Source organism: Manis javanica, chromosome 8 (assembly GCF_040802235.1).
Source record: "Manis javanica isolate MJ-LG chromosome 8, MJ_LKY, whole genome shotgun sequence".
Classification (NCBI taxonomy): domain Eukaryota; kingdom Metazoa; phylum Chordata; class Mammalia; order Pholidota; family Manidae; genus Manis; species Manis javanica.
The window spans coordinates 53,662,930-53,682,210 of record NC_133163.1 but is presented as its reverse complement, the minus strand read 5'-3'; the positions used below and the strand labels follow the sequence as shown (position 1 = coordinate 53,682,210).

The window sequence follows — 19,281 nt, the reverse complement described above, 5'->3', positions numbered from 1 at the left end:
ACTGGTGTGAGGTGATACCTCATTGTAGTTTTAATTTGCATTTCTCTGATAATTAGCGATGTGGAGCATCTTTTCATGTGTCTCTTGGCCATCTGTATTTCTTTTTTGGAGAACTGTCTGTTCAGTTCCTCTGCCCATTTTTTAATTGGGTTATTTGTTTTTTGTTTGTTGAGGCGTGTGAGCTCTTTATATATTCTGGACGTCAAGCCTTTATCAGATCTGTCATTTTCAAATATATTCTCCCATACTGTAGGGTTCCTTTTTGTTCTATTGATGGTGTCTTTCGCTGTACAGAAGCTTTTCAGCTTAATGTAGTCCCACTTGCTCATTTTTGCTGTTGTTTTCCTTGCCCGGGGAGATATGTTCAAGAAGAGATCACTCATGTTTATGTCTAAGAGGTTTTTGCCTATGTTTTTTTCCAAGAGTTTAATGGTTTCGTGACTTACATTCAGGTCTTTGATCCATTTTGAGTTTACCTTTGTATATGGGGTTAGACAATGGTCCAGTTTCATTCTCCTACATGTAGCTGTCCAGTTTTGCCAGCACCATCTGTTGAAGAGACTGTCATTTTGCCATTGTATGTCCATGGCTCCTTTATCAAATATTAATTGACCATATATGTTTGGGTTAATTTCTGGGGTCTCTAATCTGTTCCACTGGTCTGTGGCTCTGTTCTTGTGCCAGTACCAAATTGTCTTGATTACTATGGCTTTGTAGTAGAGCTTGAAGTTGGGGAGTGAGATCCCCCCTACTTTATTCTTCTTTTTCAGGATTGCTTTGGCTATTCGGGGTCTTTGGTGTTTCCATATGAATTTTTGAATTATTTGTTCGAATTCATTGAAGAATGTTGCTGGTAATTTGAGAGGGATTGCATCAAATTTGTATATTGCTTTCGGCAGGATGGCCATTTTGACGATATTAATTCTTCCTAGCCATGAGCATGGGATGAGTTTCCATTTATTAGTGTCCCCTTTAATTTCTCTTAAGAGTGACTTGTAGTTTTCAGAGTATAAGTCTTTCACTTCCTTGGTTAGGTTTATTCCTAGGTATTTTATTCTTTTTGATGCAATGGTGAATGGAATTGTTTTCCTGATTTCTCTTTCTATTGATTCGTTGTTAGTGTATAGGAAAGCTACAGATTTCTGTGTGTTGATTTTGTATCCTGCAACTTTGCTGTATTCCGATATCAGTTCTAGTAGTTTTGGAGTGGAGTCTTTAGGGTTTTTTATGTACAGTATCATATCATCTGCAAATAGTGACAGTTTAACTTCTTCTTTACCAATCTGGATTCCTTGTATTTCTTTGTTTTGTCTGATTGCCGTGGCTAGGACCTCCAGTACTATGTTAAATAACAGTGGGGAGAGTGGGCATCCCTGTCTGGTTCCCGATCTCAGTGGAAATGCTTTCAGCTTCTCGCTGTTCAGTATAATGCTGGCTGTGGGTTTATCATATATGGCCTTTATTATGTTGAGGTACTTGCCCTCTATTCCCATTTTGCTGAGAGTTTTTATCATGAATGGATGTTAAATTTTGTCAAATGCTTTTTCAGCATCTATGGAGATGATCATGTGGTTTTTGTCTTTCTTTTTGTTGATGTGGTGGATGATGTTGATGTATTTTCGAATGTTGTACCATCCTTGCATCCCTGGGATGAACCCCACTTGGTCATGGTGTATGATCCTTTTGATATACTGTTGAATTCTGTTTGCTAATATTTTATTGAGTATTTTTGCATCTACATTCATCAGGGATATTGGTCTGTAATTTTCTTTTTTGGTGGGGTCTTTTCCTGGTTTTGGTATTAGGGTGATGTTGGCTTCATAGAATGAGTTTGGGAGTATTCCCTCTTCTTCTATTTTGTGGAACACTTTAAGGAGAATGGGTATTATGTCTTCTCTGTGTGTCTGATAAAATTCCGAGGTAAATCCGTCCGGCCCCGGGGTTTTGTTCTTGGGTAGTTTTTTGATTACTGTTTCAATTTCTTTGCTTGTAATTGGTTTGTTTAACTTTTGTGTTTCTTCCTTGGTCAGTGTTGGGAGGTTGTATTTTTCTAGGAAGTTGTCCATTTCTTCTAGGTTTTCCAGCTTGTTGGCATATAGGTTTTCATAGTAGTCTTTAATAATTCTTTGTATTTCTGTGGAGTCTGTCGTGATTTTTCCATTCTCATTTCTGATTATGTTGATTTGTGTTGACTCTCTTTTTCTCTTAATAAGTTGGGCTAGAGGCTTATCTATTTTGTTTATTTTCTCAAAGAACCAGCTCTTGGTTTCGTTGATTTTTGCTATTGTTTTATTCTTCTCAATTTTGTTTATTTCTTCTCTGATCTTTATTATGTCCCTCCTTCTGCTGACTTTAGGCCTCATTTGTTCTTCTTTTTCCAGTTTTAATAATTGTGATGTTAGACTATTCATTTGGGATTGTTCTTCCTTCTTCAAGTGTGCCTGGATTGCTATATACTTTCCTCTGAAGACTGCTTTCGCTGCATCCCACAGAAGTTGGGGCTTAGTGTTGTTGTTGTCATTTGTTTCTATATATTCCTTGATCTCTATTTTGATTTGTTCATTGATCCATTGATTATTTAGTAGCATGTTGTTAAGCCTCCATGTGTTTGTGAGCCTTTTTGTTTTCTTTGTAGAATTTATTTCTACTTTCATACCTTTGTGGTCTGAAAAATTGGTTGGTAGAATTTCAATATTGTGGAATTTACTGAGGCTCTTTTTGTGAGCTAGTATGTGGTCTATTCTGGAGAATGTTCCATGTGCACTTGAGAAGAATGTATATCCTGTTGCTTTTGGATGTAAAGTTCTATAGATGTCTATTAGGTCCATCTGTTCTAGTGTGTTGTTCAGTGCCTGTGTGTCTTTACTTATTTTCTGCCCGGTGGATCTATCCTTTGGGGTGAGTGGTGTGTTGAAGTCTCCTACAATGAATGCATTGCAGTCTATTTCCCTCTTTAGTTCTGTTAGTATTTGCTTCACATATGCTGGTGCTCCTGTATTGGGTGCATATATATTTAGAATGGTTATATCCTCTTGTTGGACTAAGCCCTTTATCATTATGTAGTGGCCTTCTTTATCTCTTGTTACTTTCTTTGTTTTGAAGTCTATTTTGTCTGATATTAGTACTGCAACCCCTGCTTTCTTCTCACTGTTGTTTGCCTGAAATATGTTTTTCCATCCCTTGACTTTTAGTCTATGCTTATCTTTGGATTTAAGGTGAGTTTCTTGTAAGCAGCATATAGATGGGTCTTGCTTTTTCATCCATTCTATTACTCTATGTCTTTTGATTGGTGCATTAAGTCCATTTACATTTAGGGTGACTATTGAAAGATATGTACTTATTGCCATTGCAGGCTTTAGATTCGTGGTTACCAAAGGTTCAAGGTTAGCTTCTTTAGTATCTTACTGCCTAACTTAGCTCGCTTATTGAGCTGTTATATACACTGTCTGGAGAGTCTTTTCTTCTCTCCCTTCTTATTCCTCCTCCTCCATTCTTCATATGTTGTGTGTTTTGTTCTGTGCTCTTTTTAGGGGTGCTCCCATCTAGAGCAGTCCCTGTAGGATGCCCTGTAGAGGTGGTTTGTGGGAAGCAAATTCCCTCAGCTTTTGCTTGTCTGGGAATTGTTTGATCCCACCATCATATTTAAATGATAGTCGTGCTGGATACAGTATCCTTGGTTCAAGGCCCTTCTGTTTCATTGCATTAAGTATATCATGCCATTCTCTTCTGGCCTGTAGGGTTTCTGTTGAGAAGTCTGATGTTAGCCTGATTGGTTTTCATTTATAGGTGACCTTTTTCTCTCTAGCTGCCTTTAAAACTCTTTCCTTGTCCTTGATCCTTGCCATTTTAATTATTATGTGTCTTGGTGTTGTCCTCCTTGGATCCTTTCTGTTGGGGGTTCTGTATAATTCCATGGTCTGTTCGATTATTTCCTCCCCCAGTTTGGGGAAGTTTTCAGCAATTATTTCTTCAAAGACACTTTCTATCCCTTTTCCTCTTTCTTCTTCTTCTCGTATCCCTATAGTACGAATATTATTCCTTTTGGCTTGGTCACATAGTTCTCTTAGTGTTGTTTCATTCCTGGAGATCCTTTTATCTCTCTCTATTTCAGCTTCTATACGTTCCTGTTCTCTGGCTTCTATTCCTTCAATGGCCTCTTGCATCTTATCCATTCTGCTTATAAATCCTTCCAGGGATTGTTTCACTTCTGTGATCTCCTTCCTGACCTCTGTGATCTCCTTCCGGACTTCATCCCACTGCTCTTGCATTTTTCTCTGCATCTCATCCCATTGCTCTTGCATTTTTTTCTGCATCTCTGTCAGCATGTTCATGATTTTTATTTTGAATTCTTTTTCAGGAGGACTAGTTAGGTCTGTCTCCTTCTCAGGTGTTGTCTCTGTGATCTTTGTCTGCCTGTAGTTTTGCCTTTTCATGGTGATAGAGATAGTTTGCAGAGCTGGTACAAGTGACTGCTGGAAGAGCTTCCCTTCTTGTTGGTTTGTAGCCTTTTCCTGGGAGAATAGCGACCTCTAGTGGCTTGTGCTGGGCAGCTGTGCGCAGACAGGGCTTCTGCTTCCTGCCCAGTTGCTTTGGGGTTTATCTCCGCTGTTGCTGTGGGCTTGGCCTGGCTGGGGCTGTTCCTCCAAAATGGTGGAGCCCCGTTGGAGGGGGAGCAGCCAGGAGACTATTTATCTCCGTAAGGGGCCTCTGTGCTCCCTGCTGCCCAGGGGGTTAGAGTGCCCAGAGATCCCCAAATTCCCTGCTTCTGGTCTAAGTGACCTGTCCTGCCCCTTTAAGATTTCCAAAAAGCACTCTCCAAACCAAAACAACAACAGCAACAATGAGAGAGGGAACAGAAAGAAAGAGAAAAAAAAAAAGGAAAAAAAAGGAAAAAACAAGCGATTTTTTTTTTTTTTTTTTTTGTCCTCAGGTGCCGGTCCCAGGCACCCGCTCACTGGTCCTGCTGCCCTGTCTCCCTAGCACCAGGGTCCCTGTCCTTTCAAGGCTTCCAAAAAGCACCCACCCACCGGTCCCGCAGGGAAGGAACGCTCAATATTCTTTGTCCTCAGGCACTGGTCCCACGCACCCGCTCACCAGTCCCGCCGCCCTGCCTCCCTAGCACCGGGGTCCCTGTCCCTTCAAGGCTTCCAAAAAGCACTCGGCAAAAAGAGAGAAAAGGGGAAAAACGCGCGATTTCTTCCGTCCTCAGGTGCTGGTCTCAGGCACCCACCCACCGGTCCCACAGGGAAAAATGCGGGATATTCTTTGTCCTCAGGTGCCGGTCCCAGGCACCCGCTCACCAGTCCCGCCGCCCTGCCTCCCTAGCACCGGGGTCCCTGTCCCTTTTAGGCTTCCAAAAAGCACTCGCAGAAAAGAGAAAAAAAAAAAAGGGGAAAAACGCGCGATTTCCTCTGTCCTCAAGTGCCGGTCTCAGGCACCCGCCCACCGGTCCCGCAGGGAAAAACGGGGGATATTCTTTGTCCTCAGGCGCCGGTCCCAGCCACCCGCTCACCAGTCCCGCCACCGTGCCTCCCTAGCACTGGGGTCCCCGTCCCTTCAAGGCTTCCAAAAAGCGCTCGCCAAAAAGAGAAGAAAAAAAAAAAGGGGAAAAACGCGCGACCTCCTCCGTCCTCAGGCACCGGTCTCAGGCACCCGCCCCCAGGTCTCGCAGGGAGAAACGCGGGATATTCTTTGTCCTCCGGCGCCGTTCCCAGGCACCTCCTCACCGGTCCCGCCACCCTGCCTCCCCAGCAACGGGGGCCCGTCCCTCTAAGGCTTCCAAAAAGCGCTCGCCAAAAAAAAAAAAAAAAAAAAAAAACCGCTCGGGTTTCTCTCCACCCGCCGGGAGCCGGGGGGAGGGGCGCTCGGGTCCCGCCGGGCTGGGGCTTGTATCTTACCCCCTTCACAAGGCGCTGGGTTCTTGCAGGTGTGGATGTGGTCTGGATGTTGTCCTGTGTCCTGTGGTCTCTATTTTAGGAAGATTTTTCTTTGTTATATTTTCATAGCTCTATGTGTTTTTGGGAGGAGATTTCCACTGCTGTACTCACGCCGCCATCTTGGCTCCGCCCCCCACACTTTATAATTTAAAAAAAAATTGTCAAAAATCTCCAAGAAATTTTCCAATATATTTGTTGAAAAAAATCCACATGTACGTGAACCCACAGTTCAAATTCACACTGTTTAAAGGCCAACTGTATTTGGAAACTAACATACTTATAAGTAACCCATAGTTCAATCTAAGAAGAAATCAAAAGGGAAACTAGTAATTTTAAATTTAATGAAATTAAGAATGTGACATATCAAAATTTGTGGGATACAGTTAAATTAGAGGGAAATTTGTGGCATTGTAACACAATATTAGAAAAGAATAAAAGTTTTATATCGGTGACCTCAGGTTTCACCTTAAATAAGAAACAGAAGAGCAATTGAAGCCCAAAATAAGCAAAGAAAGGAAATAATAAAGACGAGTAGAAGTCAATGAAACAGAAAATAGTTCAACAATAGAAGAAATCAATGAAAGCAAAAGTGGGCTCTTGGAGAAGATAATAAAAGTGATAAACCTGATCAGTGAAAGTGATAAGCCTCTTATCAGACTGATCAAAAACAGAAAGAAGAAACAAATTTCCACAACAGAGATAAGGAACATCACTACAGATAATACAGCAATTAAATAACAGAAATATGATAAGTAGCTTTATACTCATAAATTCAACAACTTAGTGAAATGGACTCATTCCTTGGAAGATCGAACTACCAAAACTCCCTCAAAAAGAAATAGATAAAGTGTGTAATCTAATATCTATTAAGGAGATTGATTTTGAGTTTAAAACTCTCCCACAAAGAAAACTCTAGGCTTGGATGGTTTCACTATTGAATTATAGCAAGCGTTTAAGGAAAAAAATCAGTTCTACACAGAATCCTAGAACATTGAAGAGGCTAGAGTACCTCCAGTCTCATTCTTGGAGGCCTGAATTACCTGATACTAAAACCATATGAAAACAATAAGAGAAAACTTATTGTCCATGTTATCTTATGAATATAGATGCAAAAAATTCTTAAGACAGAACTTTTTTTTTTAGGTATCATTCATCTACAATTACATGAGGAACATGATGTTTACTAGACTCCCCCCTTCACCAAGTCCCCACCACAGACCCCATTAGTCACTGTCCATCAGCATAGTAAGATGCTGTAAAAGCACTACTTATCTTCTCTGTGTTGCACAGCTCTCCCCGTGCCCCGCCCCCCACATTATACATGCTAACCGTAAGGCCCCCTTTCTTCTCCCCCCCCCTCCGTCACTTCCCACCCATCCTCCCCAGTCCGTTTCCCTTTGGTAACTGTTAGTCCATTCTTGGGTTCTGTGATTGTGCTGCTATTTTGTTCCTTCAGTTTTTCCTTTGTTCTTATATTCCACATATGAGTGAAATCATTTGATACTTGTCCTTCTCTGCCTGGCTTATTTCACTGAGCATAAAATCCTCTAGTTCTATCCATGTTGTTGCAAATGGTAGGATTTGATTTCTTCTTATGGCTGAATAATATTCCATTGTGTATATGTACCACTACTGATGGCCACTTAGGTTGCTTCCATTTCTTGGCTATTGTAAATAGTCCTGCAATAAACATAGGGGTGCATTGTCTTTTTCAAATTGGGCTGCTGCATTTTTAGGGTAAATTCCTTGAAGTAGGATTCCTGGATCAAATGGTATGTTTATTTTGAGCTTTTGGAGGAACCTCCATACTGCTTTCCACAATGGTTGAACTAATTTACATTCCCACCAGCAGTGTAGGAGCGTTCCCCTTTCTCCACAACCTCACCAACATTTGTTGTTGTTTGTCTTGGATGGTGGCAATCCTTACTGGTGTGAGGTGATATCTCATTGTGGTTTTAATTTGCTTTTCTCTGATGACTAGCAATGTGGAGCATCTTTTCATGTGTCTGTTGGCCATCTGAATTTCTTTGGAGAACTGTCTGTTCTGCTCCTCTGCCCATTTTTTAATTGGATTTTTTGTTTTTTGTTTGTTGAGGTACGTGAGCTCTTTACATATTTTGGATGTCAACCCTTAATCAGATCCGTCATTTATGAATATGTTCTCTCATACTGTAGAATGCTTTTTTGTTCTATTGATGGTGTCCTTTGCTGTACAGAAGCTTTGCAGCTTGATATAGTCCCACTTGTTCATTTTTGCTTTTGTTTCCCTAGCCCGGGGAGATATGTTCAAGAGAATTTTGCCTGTGTTTTTTTCGAAGAGTTTTATGGTTTCATCGCTTACATTCAGGTCTTTGATCCATTTCGAATTTACTTTTGTGTATGGGGTGAGGCAATAATTGGGTTTCATTCTCTTACATGTAGCTCTCCAGTTTTGCCAACACCAGCTGTTGAAGAGGCTGTCATTTCCCCATTGTATGTCCATGGCTCCTTTATCATACATTAATTGACCATATATGTTTGAGTTAATGTCTGGAGACTCTATTCTGTTCCACTGGTCTGTGGCTCTGTTCTTGTGCCAGTACCAAATTGTCTTAATTACTGTAGGTTTGTAGTAGAGCTTGAAGTTGGTAAGTGAGATGCCACCTACTTTATTCTTCATTTTCAGGATTGCTTTGGCTATTTGGGGTCTTTTGTGGTTCCATATGAATTTTTAAACTATTTGTTCCAGTTCGTTGAAGAATGCTATTGGTAATTTGATAGGGTTTGCATTAGATCTGTAGATTGCTTTGGGCAGGATGGCCATTTTGACAATATTAATTCTTCCTAGACAAGAGCATGGGATGAGTTTCCATTTGTTAGTGTCCTCTTTAATTTCTCTTAAGAATGTCTTGTATTTTTCGGGGTATAGGTGTTTCACTTCCTTGATTAGTTTTATTCCTAGGTATTTTATTCTTTTTGATGCAATTGTGAATGGAATTGTTTTCCTGGTTTCTCTTTCTATTAGTTCATTGTTAGTGTATAGGAAAGCCTCAGATTTCTGTGTATTAATTTTGGATCCTGCAACTTTGCTGTATTCCGATATTAGTTCTAGTAGTTTTGGAGTGGAGTCTTTAGGGTTTTTTATGTAGAAAATGTACAATATCATGTCATCTGCAAATAGTGACAGTTTGACTTGTTCTTTACCGATCTTGATTCCTTGTATTTCTTTGTTTTGTCTAATTGCCATGGCTAGGACCTCCAGTACTATGTTGAATAACAGTGGGGAGAGTGGGCATCTCTGTTTTGTTCCCGATCTTAGAGGAAATGCTTTCAGCTTCTCACTGTTTAGTAAGATGTTGGCTGTGGGTTTATTGTACATGGCCTTTATTATGTTGAGGTACTTGCCCTCTATACCCATTTTGCTGAGAGTTTTTATCGTGAATGGATGTTGAATTTTGTCGAATGCTTTTTCAGCGTCTATGGAGATGTTCATGTGATTTTTGTCCTTTTTGTTTATGTGGTGTATGATGTTGATGGATTTTTGAATGTTGTACCATCCTTGCATCCCTGGGATGAATCCCACTTGATCATAGTGTATGATCCTCTTGATGAACTTTTGAATTCGGTTTGCTAGTATTTTGTTGAGTATTTTTGCATCTATGTTCATCAGGGATATTGGCCTGTAATTTTTTTTTTTTTGGTGGGGTCTTTGCCTGGTTTTGGTATTAGGGTGTTGCTGGCTTCATAGAATGAGTCTGGGAGTATTTCCTCTTCTTCTATTTTTTGGAAAACTTTAAGGAGAATGGGTTTAATGTCTTCTCAGTATGTTTCATAAAACTCCGCCATAAATGCATCTGGCCCGGGAGTTTTGCTCTTGTGTAGTTTTTTGATTACCACTATAGTTACGTTGCTGGTATTTGGTCTGTTTAGATTTTCTGTTTATTCCTTTGTCAGTCTTGGAAGGTTGTATTTTTCTAGGAAGTTGTCAATTTCTTCTAGGTTTTGCAGCTTGTTAGAATATAGTTGTTTGTAGTGTTCTCTAATAATTCTTTGTATTTCTGTGGGGTCCATCATAATTTTTCCATTCTCATTTCTGATTCTGTTGATGTGTGTAGATTCTCTTTTTCTTTTTATAAGTCTGGCTAGGGGTTTATCTATTTTGTCTATTTTCTCAAAGAACCAGCTCTTGGTTTCATTGAGTTTTTCTATTGTTTTATTCTTCTCAATTTTATTTATTTCTTCTCTGATCTTTATTATGTCCCTCCTTCTGCTGGCTGTAGGCCTTATTTGTTCTTCTTTTTCTAATTTTGATATTTGTGTCTTTAGACTATTCATTTGGAATTGTTCTTTCTTCTTTAAATATGCCTGGATTGCTAAATACTTTCCTCTTAAAACTGCTTTCGCTGTGTCCCACAAAAGTTGGGGCTTTGTTTTGTTGGTGTTATTTGTTTCCGCATATTGCTTGATCTCTATTTTGATTTGGTCATTGATCCACTGATTATTTAGGAGCATGTTGTTAAGCTTTCGTGTGTTTGTGAGCCTTTTTGCTTTCTTTGTAGAATTTATTTCTAGTTTTATACCTTTGTGGTCTGCAAAGTTGGTTGGTAGAATTTCAATATTTTTGAATTTACTGAGGCTCTTTTTGTGGCCTAGTTTGTGGTCTATTTTGGAGAATGTTCCATGTGCACTTAAGAACAATGTGTATCCTGTTGCTTTTGGATGTAGAGTTCTGCAGATGTCTATTAGGTCCATCTGTTCTAGTGTGTTGTTCAGTGCCTCTGTGTCCTTACTTATTTTCAAGACAGAATTTTTTATTTCCCTTCCTCCTGATCTAAAATCTGTTCCTTCCTGAGTATTCACCATCTTAGTTAATAGCCCTGTCATGGGCACTAAGTTGTTAAACTAAGTCAGTTTTGACTTTTTCTCATTTCTTCACATTCCATCGGTTCCTCTATGTTCAGAACATATCCTGAACTCAATAACTCACAGTAATCTCTGCTGATTATCCTCTAATCTAAGCCACAGTTATCTCTCACCTGGCTATAGCAGTGTCATGCTTCCATTATTTCCCACCTCATACAACAGTCAGAGTGATATTAAAACATAAATCTGACCATGGGATTCCCCCTGACAAAACCCTTCAGTGACTCCCTCTAACACTAAAAAAAGAAAAATTTCTAACAGATTCCCATAGCTTACAAGGCCCTTCTTTTTCTCTCCCTTGCCTCTTTCTATAGCCTTGTCTCCTACCATACTCTTGCCTTACACACTCTAGTCATTTGGCTGTTTACTGAACACTCACTCATTTCTACCTCAAAATCTTTGAACTTAATTTTCTGCACACTCTCCCAAAGGCTTTCTTTCTCACTTCATTCAGATATCCATTAAATGTCACCTCCTCAGAAAAGCCTTCTCTCATAACTTTAACTGAAATAGTTTTCTTGCCCTCATATGCTGCTATATTTTTAATATCCCATGTTGCTACCTGACCTTATATTTTCTTTCTCATTGTAGGATTCATGAGGAGAGAGACCTATCTTTTTCAAATGAATGTTTCTTATGAGCTTGAAAAGACTGCATATTTCTGCTGTTGTTGGTTGTAATGTTCTATAAATGTTAAGTAGGTGAAGTTGGTTAATAGCATTATTTAAGTCTTCTATATCCTTACTAATTTCTCATCTATTTGTTCCATCAATTATTGAGAAAGGACTTTTGAAATCACCAACTATAACTGGAGATTTGTATATTCCCCCTTAAATTGTTAAGTGGGTTTTTTTGTTGTTTGTGTCCTTTTAGCACTTAGATTTTGTTCAGTTGTTTCTGGCTTGCATATTTCAGACCGGAAGTCTTCTGTAATTATTGTCTTTGTTCTCTTGTATGTAATGTGCCTTCTTTTCTATGGCTACTTTTTAACAATATTCCCATTAACGTTCTTAGCAATTTGATTATGATGTTCCATGTTGTGGTTTGCGTTTTCCTGTTTGGGATTTGTTCTTGGATCTGAGAGTTTATAATTGTGATAAGATGTAGAAAAATTTCAGCCACTATTACTTGTTTGTTTCTGCCACCTCTCTCGACTCTACTTTGTTACTTTTATGTGTATAATTTTGGGTTGTTTCTGTATCTAAACTGTTTTCTGCTTATCCTAAAAATGAGAATTTTTAACCAAACAGCTATTAAATAGGTTTACTCTTGCCACCTTGGAATCTTAGGTGTTTTCTCTTCATTTTACATAACTCATTCAGGGGATTTAAATGCTTTTAAAAATGACAACTATCAGGGACAGTGACTGTAATGGGGTATGTGGTGGGGACTTGATGATCGGGGGGGAGTCTGATAACCATAATGTCACTCATGTAATTGTAGATTAATGATACCAAAATAAATAAATAATAAAAAATAAAATGAACACCATCAGTATTACCAACTAAGGAAACTCATCTCACATTTTTCAAACTGAAAGGGTGAAAACCACCAAATTTGAAATGTTATGTTTAAGTCTCACCCTCTTTTGTTAGTATCCACCTATCCATCTGACTCATTAGATAATGTTAAAGAAGTATAAGTTGCAGACCATCTTTTAGTGGTTTTCTGCTCTTGGATTATGTATTCACCAAAAAGGTAACAGGTAGTTAATTTTCTGTTTCTATTTTTGTTTTACTGCTTCCCTCATCTTTTGTTTGACATTCCTTTTCCTTCTGTTCTCTAGAAAGAATGTGGCATGCTTACTAGAGGAGAAATGTTCCTTTTTTTTTTTACAAAGTATGAACTTAGTTAATGGCAATAGTGGTTTGGGCTCTTAAAAGATCCTTTGAATTATGAAAGAGAACTATTGGAGCAAACAAAATTTTACATATTTATTATTTGAGATTTGTATGGTAAGGAAAAATGGGCCAAGTCTCCTCATTGTAAATATTGCATATACACCAGAGAAGGCATCTAAGATACTATTTGGTTGAGCCTCATTTAATAAATTATTTTGTCATTTGTTTCTCTTTCCTGTAGGGAGAAGAAAATTGAGGGATTGAATTTTATTAGATGCTTAGCTGCTTTTCATTCTGAAATATTGAACACAAAGTTGCATGAAACAAGTTTTGCAGTAGTTCAAGAGGTAAAGTTATTTTTCATCTGAATTAAGGATTGTTTGAATAATAAAAAGTAAATATGCCAAACTCTTTTGACCATAGGAAAAAACCCTTTGTACTAAATGATAGGAGTAGGCTTCCATGTAGTTAAAGTAATGCTTTACTTTGCAACTTTTAAAAATGTATTAAAAGTTGGACATAAGATAATACATATTAAAACATGTTACTTTAATAGTAGATTTGGTTTCATAGTGATTGTTACTGGTTTTCTTTCAGAATCTCAGCAAAATGTACATTTTGGAAATTTTTTTTAGGTGAAAAATTTACGCTCTGGAGTTTCTCGTGCTGCTGTGGTCTGTTTAAGTGATCTTTTCACTTACCTGAAAAAGGGCATGGATCAAGAACTAGATACTACAGTAAAAGTTTTGTTGCACAAGGCTGGAGAATCAAATACGTTTATAAGAGAAGATGTTGACAAAGCATTGAGAGCTATGGTCAATAATGTAACCCCTGCACGGGCAGTTGTTTCTCTTATCAATGGAGGACAAAGGTAGTATAATAATCTTGACATGTCCTTAAACCAAGAATGTAGTTATTTGCAATATGGGGTGTTTGGGGTGTAGCAAAAAAGCAAATTTCAGTGTTTTTTCAGTCAGAAAATAAATAGTTCCTATATGATTAGATTCCGAGCATACAGAGAATAACATTTTTATTTTAATAATTTTACTTACATTCATAGACCTGGAACTACTAAATATCAGTGATTATGAGTTTTTAACTTCTTGGGAAAGGGATAGTTAATATAAAAATTTGTCATTTTAGCATCCACAGATGATCATTGAGGGTTAAGAGTTGTCTATTCATTTAACTTTAAAGGTGTATCTTTGGGAAATGCTTATATATTAACTTTACTTGCCATGTTTCCTTGTAGCCATTTACACATTGCAGTAAGAAAATGTACAGCTCAGCACTTATCAGATATAGTGGAAATTATGGAACCAGAGCGTATTTTATCTGGAACAAAGGATATGGCTGACCGTTTATTACCAGCTGCTGCCAAGTTTGCTCAGGACAGTTCACAAGAAACCAGGTGAATAGCTGCTAATAATATTTGCTAAATCTGTTAGTATATTATAAGCTTACTAAAAATAGGCAACAGAGGTTAAAGAAGAATGACCATTTTTCTAAATGGACGAGTAAGGTCTCTAGGGGTTGGTGCTGGGCAATGGTCTTATTTAACCAATGTATAAATAAATGATCTTGAGGGAGTATACAGTGAATTCACCAAATTTACAGATGACACTACATACTTCTGGGTAGTGAGATGCCATGTCACAGGGATGAACTACATGAAAACAGCACAATGAGTGGGCAGGAAAGTGGCAGCAGAACTTCATTGTGGGCAAATGTAAGGTAATGCATTTAGGGGGAAGTTATTTTCCAAACAATCAGGTAAAATCAAGGAAACAGGTATACATAAAAAATACAGAAAGCAAAATGGGTATTATATCTTGAAATATGAGATACCTGCACTTAGAAAATTCTATAAATTTCTGATTGCTACACTTCAAGAACAATTTTCTGAAGGTTAAGGTCAGAGAAAGATGATAAAATAATCACCATTTGTCCTTAAACAAATTACTTAACCTCTGTTAGCTTCAGTTTCATCAACTGTAAAATTAGGAATCTTGGACTAGGTGATTGATAATGTCTCATTACAAGATCTAAAAATGTGTGGCAGTTATATAGAAGGTAGATTAAAAGGTGGAGGGAGGATCCTTAGTTCATTCTAAAGTAAAGAACAATATCAAATATTTAACCTTTTAAGACAAAGGTGTCCATTACTGTAGGTGTCTAGAGTTAATCTTGTGGAAGACATTATACCAAAAACTAATAAAGAAAATCCATGTATTCATTTTCTGTTCCTATGTAACAGGTTACCACAAACATAGTGGCTTAAGGCAACACAGAGGTTTTTTAGCTTACTCCTCTTTAGGTTAGAACTCTGGCATGGCTCAACTGGGTTGTCTGCTTAGGGTCTCCCAAGGCGTGAATCAAGGTGATGACAGTACTGGGCTCTTATCTAGAGGTTCTATAGAATTTGCTTCCAAACGCATTCAGTTTGCAGGCCAAATTCAATTCCTTGTGGTTATAGAACAAAAATCACCATTTCTTTGCTGGCTGTCAACCCAGTCCCCTCTCAGCTCCTTAAAACTACCTGAATTCCTTCTTGTGCAGCCCCCTCTATCTCCAAGCCAGATACAGTATGTTTGAATCCCCCTCATGCTTAGGATCTCTCTGACTTCCTCTATGCTCTGAAGACTTGTGTGATCAGATTAGGACCTCCCAAATAATCTTCCTTAAAGTAACTTTACCATATGATATAACATATCACTGGAAAGTGTATCTCATCATTTTAACAAACTGTACAAATTAGAGCAGGACGTCTTTGTGGAAACATTTTAGAAGTTTTATATACTATGTAAAGTTCAAAAGAATTCAGGAGGATTGTATCATAATAGACTAGTTAGAAACAAAAAAAAGATTCATAATGGTTGTTTTGTATGTATCTTAACCTTTCCTTAATATCATAGTAATACTTCTAATTAATTTTGTCAGTTTTTAGATTCCTATTTTAAGTGTAAAAATTTTAAATGTTTACAACTTTAGTTTTAATATTTCTTACATTTGGTGTCCCTATTCCTTGTTTACTTGTTTGATTTAGCCATTCCCATATCATTAGGGCCTATTGTAGACCTACAGTCCTAGACTAAAAGTTAAAATTGTCTTTAAAATTGTAACTGATTAGGAGCTACTTATATGTATGTAGACCTTATTCTGGTTGTGGGAAAGAAAAGTAATTTTCATTATCTTGATATTACCTCCCTTTCTGTAATTTCATTGTATTTGAAGGAGTCTGGTTGATACAGATGATCCTGAGATCATCCACACTCCTCCTCACAATGCCTCATGAAAGCCTTTTCTTCTCTGGTTCTTCTAGTCCTATCTATTTCAAGTTGTAGGCAAAGTGTAACTAATTTATTTTAGGGCCATATTGAAGAATAATATGGTGTTATTATGAGGTAGTATAAGACCCCTCTGCCCAAAAATATCTTCAATATGCACTTCATTGATATCTGGAGTTCTACCATTACAGTGGTATCTTGGTTAAGATATTATCCTAAAAGAATTATTTTGAAATTGATATAACATAAAAAACCTAGTTTGAAAAGCATTACACATTCATTAATATAGCAACCATGATTTATCAATTAACTTTGGGTGTATTTTAGGTGGGGGAGAATAGATTTTTGAATAATTAAAACCCAGCTAAATTTTGTCAGGGAGAAAAGGGAGAGAGGGTCAGAAATACAGAACCAAGAGAAGGTTGCCTCAGACTAGAACAACTGGCCAGCAGGAAGCAGCAAAAGGATGTTGGGCAAGGAAACCAGGTCAAAGACAAACTTCTCCTCCCTCACAATTCTGTCAAGTGGTAGCCTTGATATGGACCTTAGGGTGCCTGAATGATTGAATCAAAGCTTTTGGCTCTCCATCCGACACACAGCTGAAAGCTTTGAAGCTATAGTGTTTTCTAAAGGTTTTGTCAGGAGAATGCTATACTCTCCAGTCCAGGTAGTATTAACTGCATATCAGTGTCTTACTTAACGTAAGGATGGTAATCTTGATGTTGATTGTTTTTTTTCCTATTAAAAAAAAATTGCATCTAAGGACAGAAAACTGTTAGCTTGTTAGAAAATGTAAACATTTTTTACATATTTCTCAAATATCCATAGGTATTATGGTCGAAAGATGCTCTTCCTCATGATGTGTTATCCTAACTTTGATAAAATGCTTGAAAAGTATGTCCTATCCAAAGATTTGCCATATATTAAGGAATCTGTTAAAAGCTTACGGCAAAAGGTATGTGAAAGAAATGTATTTATAAACAACTTTAAAGCAAATAAAGTACCAGAAAGGTACAGGGTAAGAATAATTCTTCAATTATTTCTCTTTTAGCCAGAGTACATCAATAGTCACATTTCAACAATTGCAGCACTAAGTAGACATTTATAGTGTCAGTAAATATTTATTGAACAGAAGCTTGATGTTTGGTAGAATGTAGTGTATGGCTTATTGGACTCATAAGACTTGGCTTTGAATCACAACTCTGAGATTTAGCAACTTAATGTTAGGCACATCACTTTATTTAACCAGAATTTTTACTTTTATAAAATGAGAATGGTGATGTTTATCACACCTGGTCCTTGCTTTATTTTTCTTGCATGTTCAACTACTAGAGCTCCTACCACAGTGCAGAGCAGTGATAGGGAGCTTTTGAGTGAAAGCCCTAAGTCTTATTTATCCTGATAGATAATGGGATTTCAGAAATGTCTGTGAAACAGGTGAGGGAATTCCAAGTGAAAAAAAATGTGAAAAGTGTTTTATAAAAAAGTAGTCCATTTACACATTATTTTTCCAAAAATATGTTTAATAATAAAAAAATGTTTTTCCATGGCAATTTATGTTACTCCTCTCTGATAATCTTGGGCAAAGAATTCATTTAGGAAGGAATATTTCAAAGATATATGTTAATACACATTTTAGAGCATTTTTTCCTGCCTGTTAATCTTGATGATTTCTGCTTAACTTAAAGAACTTTTTAAAAACCATGCAAAAAATTATGAAAATGTGGCAGATTATATGTGGGAGTCATTTCAAATACAAATATCAGGGAAAACGAGATTTTAAATAGTTCATGTCAAAATGTTCATTCTCACAGTAGTGTTGCAGAGAAATTCATTGTTTCTGTAATATGTTCATATTTACTATATAACTTTTAAGCTTTAAGAAGAGTAGTTATAAAATATATCATATTAATTTTTAAATTAGAAAGACTTTTACCAAGCTAATATCATTTACTATTAGTTGGTCACATATTTTTTGTTAATTTACTCTAATTATCCACAAGATATTTTGTATCTGATACCCTTCAAAGTATAACATAATAATATTTAAGTGCTTTCAGTATTAAAAAATGATCAATCATGGCGGCTATGAAAATTACATTGGGCAAGTTATTTCACTTTATTAGTTTTAAGACTTTTATTATACTGCCTTTTTTTATACTTACTTACAGGGTTTGGGAGAGATACCGCTAGATACCCCTTCAGCAAAAGGAAGACGATCTCATACCAGCAGTGTTGGAAATACAAGGTCATCATCTGTTTCTAGAGATGTTTTCAATTCAACTGAAAGGTAGGATCATTTGATAGTGCGCATCATTAGAGAAACTACTCCCTAGTGTTAATATTCTCATTTGGATGTTTTCATGAGCTATCCCTGGAGTATTTTCAAAATTTAATGGGGTTTTAAAGTTGGCAAGGACTTAGAAAGTGCGAGGTAATTAGATTTAATAAGGCAGTCATGTATTCACAGTAACTTACTTTTACATGTACTAAACATTAGTACAGTCTTAGTGTTACTGAACTTGTCAACGTTAGCCTGTGTTAGACAGCTCTGATTTTTCTTATAGCCTTTATATTTTTCCCTTGATTATAAAAATAATTCAGAATTATGGTTAAAGAAAAAACAACTTTAGAAATTACAAACATTGAAAGAAGAATTTAACCAATCACCTGTCATACCACCAAGAAGAAAAATGTCTTAAAATTTTTATAAATATAAATGTATATGCAATTGTGTAATCCATTTAAACTATTTAACAACATTTAATAGATTGGTATATAATTTTAAAAATCTTTTAAAAATATCCTTATGATCTCTCTGGTGTATTTTGAAATATACAATTGTATAACCTATTTAAAGTATATAACAACACTTAATTATACAATTAAAAAATTTTTTGTAAATATGATCTCTGTGGTATATCTTAATATATTTTAAACATTCTTTTAAAAACTATATTAGTAGATACATGGGTATTAGTGTATAGGTAATAGGTACATGGATACATACCATCTGTATTTGTATATATTTGAATTATTTCATAAATTAAAATAATAAATTTCATAAAAAACCTTTAGGGGGTGGGACAAATTTATGAAAAGGATAAAGAGGCACAAACATCCAATTATGAAATAAATTAGTCATGGGGATGAAAGTACAGCATGGGAAACATTTCAATAATACTGTAATACCTTTGCATATTGACAGATGACACCTACACTTATTGTGGTAAGCATTTAGTAATGTGTATAATTGAATCACTATGTTGTACACCTGAAACCAATATAATGTTGTCTAACAAAAAAGCCATCTTT

General features: G+C 36.8%; 1 protein-coding gene across 3 annotated transcripts in view; it reads left to right on the top strand.

Annotated features, from left to right (window-relative positions):
• The window catches only part of TOGARAM1 (TOG array regulator of axonemal microtubules 1), a 77,465-nt gene that overhangs the window by 51,573 nt on the left and 6,611 nt on the right, over nucleotides 1–19,281 (top strand). For all 3 annotated transcript variants that reach the window (XM_017670257.3, XM_017670256.3, XM_017670255.3), the window contains 5 exons: nucleotides 12,921–13,026; nucleotides 13,315–13,550; nucleotides 13,932–14,090; nucleotides 16,795–16,921; nucleotides 18,138–18,256. In XM_017670257.3, coding sequence (XP_017525746.3) covers nucleotides 12,921–13,026; nucleotides 13,315–13,550; nucleotides 13,932–14,090; nucleotides 16,795–16,921; nucleotides 18,138–18,256 — 747 coding nt within the window. The remainder of the gene's footprint in view (nucleotides 1–12,920; nucleotides 13,027–13,314; nucleotides 13,551–13,931; nucleotides 14,091–16,794; nucleotides 16,922–18,137; nucleotides 18,257–19,281) is intronic.